General features: G+C 46.5%; 1 protein-coding gene across 1 annotated transcript in view; it reads right to left on the reverse strand.

Annotated features, from left to right (window-relative positions):
* Positions 1–3,061, reverse strand: part of LOC103742096 (sentrin-specific protease 2-like) — a 7,397-nt gene extending 4,336 nt beyond the window's left edge. The window contains 2 exon segments of the mRNA XM_008843071.2: positions 2,258–2,423; positions 2,861–3,061. Of these exon segments, the coding sequence (XP_008841293.1) occupies positions 2,258–2,423; positions 2,861–3,061 (367 nt within the window).
* Between the last annotated feature and the right edge of the window lie 1,706 nt (positions 3,062–4,767).

Consider the following 4,767-nt stretch of genomic DNA (forward strand, 5'->3'; position numbering starts at 1 on the left):
TCATCTAAAACCTCCCTTTTATTACTCTCTGGCATTTGTAAATTTTTCTCAATTTTAGGTGGGTTTTTTAAACACTGCTGGATGGCTGCCATTATTGGGAAGAAGGAGAGAGGAAAATTATGCTTTTCTTGGCTTTCTTTCTTATATGCTAAATGTGAAAGAAAGTTCCACACCTCTGGATCAGATATGTCTGCTGATAAGATCCAGGGTGCAAACCCATGCACTTCATTCCAAAATTTTAAGCTTTCCTCTTTAGAAATTTTTAATCCTCTGGTTTTAAGTAGGATTTTAAGGGAACGAATTTGTCTTTTCTTTTGACGTGATTCTGAGTTTCCCATTGTAAAGAGAAGATGTTAAATGTTTTGCAGTAACTTGGCACTGCTCTGACAGGCAGGAGTTTTAAACTGTAGAAAAAAATTGCCTGTTTTAAATCTTTTGTCTAAAAGCTGCTTTTGCAGGTTACCGGCCCTTAGGCTACAGGAAAAAAGTTTCACTTTAAATCTTTTGTCTAACCACGAACCACCCTGAATTCCTAGGTGTTTGGCAGGGACTAGCTAATTTGAATTTTCACTGAGCCGGTGTAGGTGTGACTCAAATGCTCTGAGGCAGGATAACAGAGCTGACTTAGAAAAATCTGCCTGACTCTAAAGCTCAGAACTTTAGGGAGTTTTTCTCTAGCAGTATTCAGATAGAAAAAATCTTTTGTCTAACCGTGAAGACTTCTAGACCGGAAAGGGAAAGGAGGAAATTTTAGAAGAGAGGAAGAGATTAGATTACCCTCCTGAAGGGGAGGAGGGATACTCACGGATCCTTTGCGTTCCTGTGGGGCACCAGCTCCTAGCTGGCACGAAGTTCAGAGGCTAAGCTCCACATTGTGAGAGGGTCCCACGAGGTTCAGGGGGGTCCCACGTTGTGAGAGGGTCCCACGAGGTTCAGGGGGGTCCCACATTGTGAGAGGGTCCCACGAGGTTCAGGGGAGCCCCACATTGTGGCGCCAGATATAGGCGAGCACGCGCTGGGCTCTCAGGGTCCCAGCGTGCACTCTTGGGCAGTGAAAGTTCCTCCGCTACTGAGGTCTACTCAGTCGACCCTGTCCCTATTTCACCCGTATACCTTCCTCAGGATGTGAGGTCCACTGGCCACTTGGACCACAGGAGTATTATCCAGTCAGAATTCCGCCACTATTACACCCTTGTACCTTTCCTCAGGATTGCTGAGTTCCTGGCCAGTGAACTCCACAGGGAAGAGGCACGGAGGCAGTGAAAGCTGGGGTATCCGTGGGACGATAATGGAGGAATAGCGCCCCCTGGGGAGACTGGATCACAGGATTTAGTGTTACAGCTCAAGACAAGTGACTCAGCTCAGATCTCAGTGATTCAGCTCCAGCTCCAAGTCTAAGTGATCCAGCTCCAAGTCTAAGTGAAGTGATCCAGCTCCGAGTCGGAGTGAAGTGATCCAGCTCCAACTTTATTGGGGTAAAACTAGGACTATTTATAGTGTAGAGACAGCAGAAGAAGCCTTAGCTGATAGGTACTTTTAGGATGCCTCATTTACATAGGGCGGTGGGCTTCTATCAGGCTATCAGACAACACCTGATTAAAAACCTGGCAGCTCCTGTGCCGGAGGGCATGTATTTGTGGCGAGCACTTTAAAAGAAGAGTCAGGGAGGATGCCAGGAAGGAACTCTGCTATGAAAGGAATCTGCAGCACATGGTTTCCGAGCTCGTGAGCTATCTGGATGTGAAGAGACTTCTACTTGCATAAGAGAGGACCCCAACACCCTGTTCCTTCCAGAAAGTCCAGGTGGTGTCTTCTTCCCTCTTCCTTTTCAAGGTTTATTACAACTCTCTTCTGCATGCCAGGAATTTTCTCCTCCCATCACCACCCTTCACTCTTTACTGACAAGTGATGCTCTCCTGTGACAAGAGAGGCAGATTGTTTGGCATGGAACTGAGTTGTTTTGGGAGAGGACCCCAACACCCTGTTCCTTCCAGAAAGTCCAGGTGGTGTCTTCTTCCCTCTTCCTTTTCAAGGTTTATTACAACTCTCTTCTGCATGCCAGGAATTTTCTCCTCCCATCACCACCCTTCACTCTTTACTGACAAGTGATGCTCTCCTGTGACAAGAGAGGCAGATTGTTTGGCATGGAACTGAGTTGTTTTGGATCCCTGAATGTGCCCTTCCCTACAGCCTTGGATCTTCAAGGTGGCCTTGGGGCTTGTGTGAGCACTGTGAGGGGCACAGTGGACATGATCACCTTGTCGATGGTACTTTTCCTTTTGGTGTTTCTGAACACGTTCTTTGAGGACCCAATAGGGCCGCTTGTGACCCTTGCCACCATCCACAGACTTCACCTCAATGACATCCTCTTCCTGAGGGCAGCTGGTGCACTCTTCAGGCTTTAGCTGTATTAGAGCCTCCTCCTGAGGTGTCCATATCTGACCCCTGCCAAGCTCTTCTCACAGGACCTCTGTATCACCCTGTTCCAGTTTCATCCACTTCCTGGCCTTGCCAGGATCTTCAGACCCCACCTCGGCTCCTCCCTCTTCCTGGCTTTTGCTCTTTTGTCCTTTCCCTGGATCTTCAGGCTTCATCTAGGCTCCTCGATGTTGGTGAGGTTGCCATGTGGAGGAACTACTTGGACGACCTTTGCTAAAGTGATGGCTATCTGGTGTGGTATAGCCTTCCTATTTCCAAGTAAAAGCAAGGGTGGGCCAGATTGTGGGTGGGTGGTCTTGGGTTGTTGGCACCCTGATGTCTGAAGGATCGTTTATACCGGCAGGAGATGTATTATCCACAAATGACATATTGGTCCTGGGTCAGAAACCTATTAGTCCACAGGATTTAGAGCTCAGATTGCCTCCTTATCAATGGAGGACGCCTTGGGCCTTGGGGTCAGTCGAAGTGTGAAGCCAGGTGAGCTGTCCACAGCGAAGAGTGTCTTCCACCTGGTGAATGAATCAGCTGAATCTTGTTTGTACCTTGGCAGTTCACCAGTCCCACTACTCAAAAGTCCTTGGAGTTTGGACGGTGCCTCTTTAGGAGGGCGGGGCCAGGTCATATCGACCCTCTGAGGACCCGAAACCTGGACACTTACACTCAAAGTCCTCATTAAGTCGCCTTAAGATGACAAGATTTGCCGGTACAGCCAGTAAGCTGGAAGCACGTCTCAGAAAGAATGTTTACTTCCAGGGTTGCCCTGGACACGGCTCGTGAAGGTTCAGTTTCAGGTCGTTAGGTGGTTTGACAAATCTTGCTTCAGTGTTGGGTGCATGATGGAGTCCTTGCCCATCACCATTCATCTCCAGTAACTAAAGCATTTTCCTTAACCCAGCACCCAGTTACAGTCTGCCCATTTTCCAAAGGCCAAAATCGCCCCAAGTCCCAAGGGAATTCAAAGGGGCAGAGGTGTAACACTGCCTTCACAAAGAGAGAAAGGATTGGGAATAATGGATCCAATTACTCTTCATTTGGCTGAGAGGTGGTGTCTGTGTGAGAGGGTTGGAGTCCTGGGAACCATTTACCCACATTCCCATTCCTCACTGCTGAGCACAGAGTAGGATTAATCTCAGTGACTCCTTTAGATGGAGTTACCTATGTGATTTATTTTGGCAAAGAAGGTATAGCTCAGGTGATGTGTGTTTCTTCCAGACAGATGTTTAAATGCCAATGCAGAATTCCTCCTAATCCTTTTCCTACCTCCTGAGGTAGGGACACTGGGTCAAGTTGAGCCTCAGTCAGTTCACATCCTTGAGTGAGCAGAGGGAGACCCCTGACAACTATCAAGGGAAGCCAAGGGGATAAGCATCTGCTGTGTTTGAGCCACTGAGATTTGAGGACTGCTTTATGTCAGTACAACCTAGCCCATCCCAACTAGGACTTTAGGTTCTTAGGGTGTGTCTTCTAGCCTGTGCAATTATATGAAACAAAAGATAGTCTTTGAGCATGGGATCTCACTGCTTCCAGAATTAGTAGGTAAACTGATGAGATTTACATGCTGTCAAAGCAGCCCCTCACAACTTGCTTAGAACTTACAAAGAAAACATAGAATGCTACGGTTTTGAAACTTGGTTGACACTAACTTGCCAAGCAATGAATACATTAGCAGTAATGGGATAAATATTATCATTAACCTACCTGGGCGCCTTGAGAAAGATTCATCATTTCTGCGGCAATCCCGGTTAAAATCAGAAACCCTAAGCTGGACCTGGTGATACAGACCCTCAATTCCAGCACTAGGGAAGCAGAGTTCAAGGCCACACTGGTCTACATAGTGAGGTCCAGGCCAGGGAGACCCTGTCTCAAAACACCAGAAAAATAATAAATAAATACATAAATAAATAATTCAAATGAAGGGCATTATTAAATATATAAAGCTGATGTCATGATTCCTGTAATCAGCACTAAGGCTGAGGAAGGACGATGACTTCCAGGCCAGCCTCAGCTCCATTATGAGACCCTCTGAAATTGTCCACTGGTGAGTCAGAAAAGTGTAAGAAGTGTCATGTATGAGGTCTTATGAGGCACAGAGGCATTGGAGGGCATTGGAGGAAAGATCAGTCCCAAAGAAGAGATTTTTGGAGTGACTGTGACTAAAGATGAATTGGAATTCAAAATCATAACCATGACTCAAAAAGAAAAGCAAGTCAATAGAAAAATTAGTAAAATAAATAACAGTTACCCAGAATAAAAAGGCACACAATTGGCCACAAATCTCCTTAGAGACTAGAAGGTCCCTATCCTGCCCAGGTGTAGCTCTGTTCTTCA

This window comes from Nannospalax galili, unplaced genomic scaffold (assembly GCF_000622305.1).
Source record: "Nannospalax galili isolate Female #2095 unplaced genomic scaffold, S.galili_v1.0 scaffold5620, whole genome shotgun sequence".
NCBI classification, from domain to species: domain Eukaryota; kingdom Metazoa; phylum Chordata; class Mammalia; order Rodentia; family Spalacidae; genus Nannospalax; species Nannospalax galili.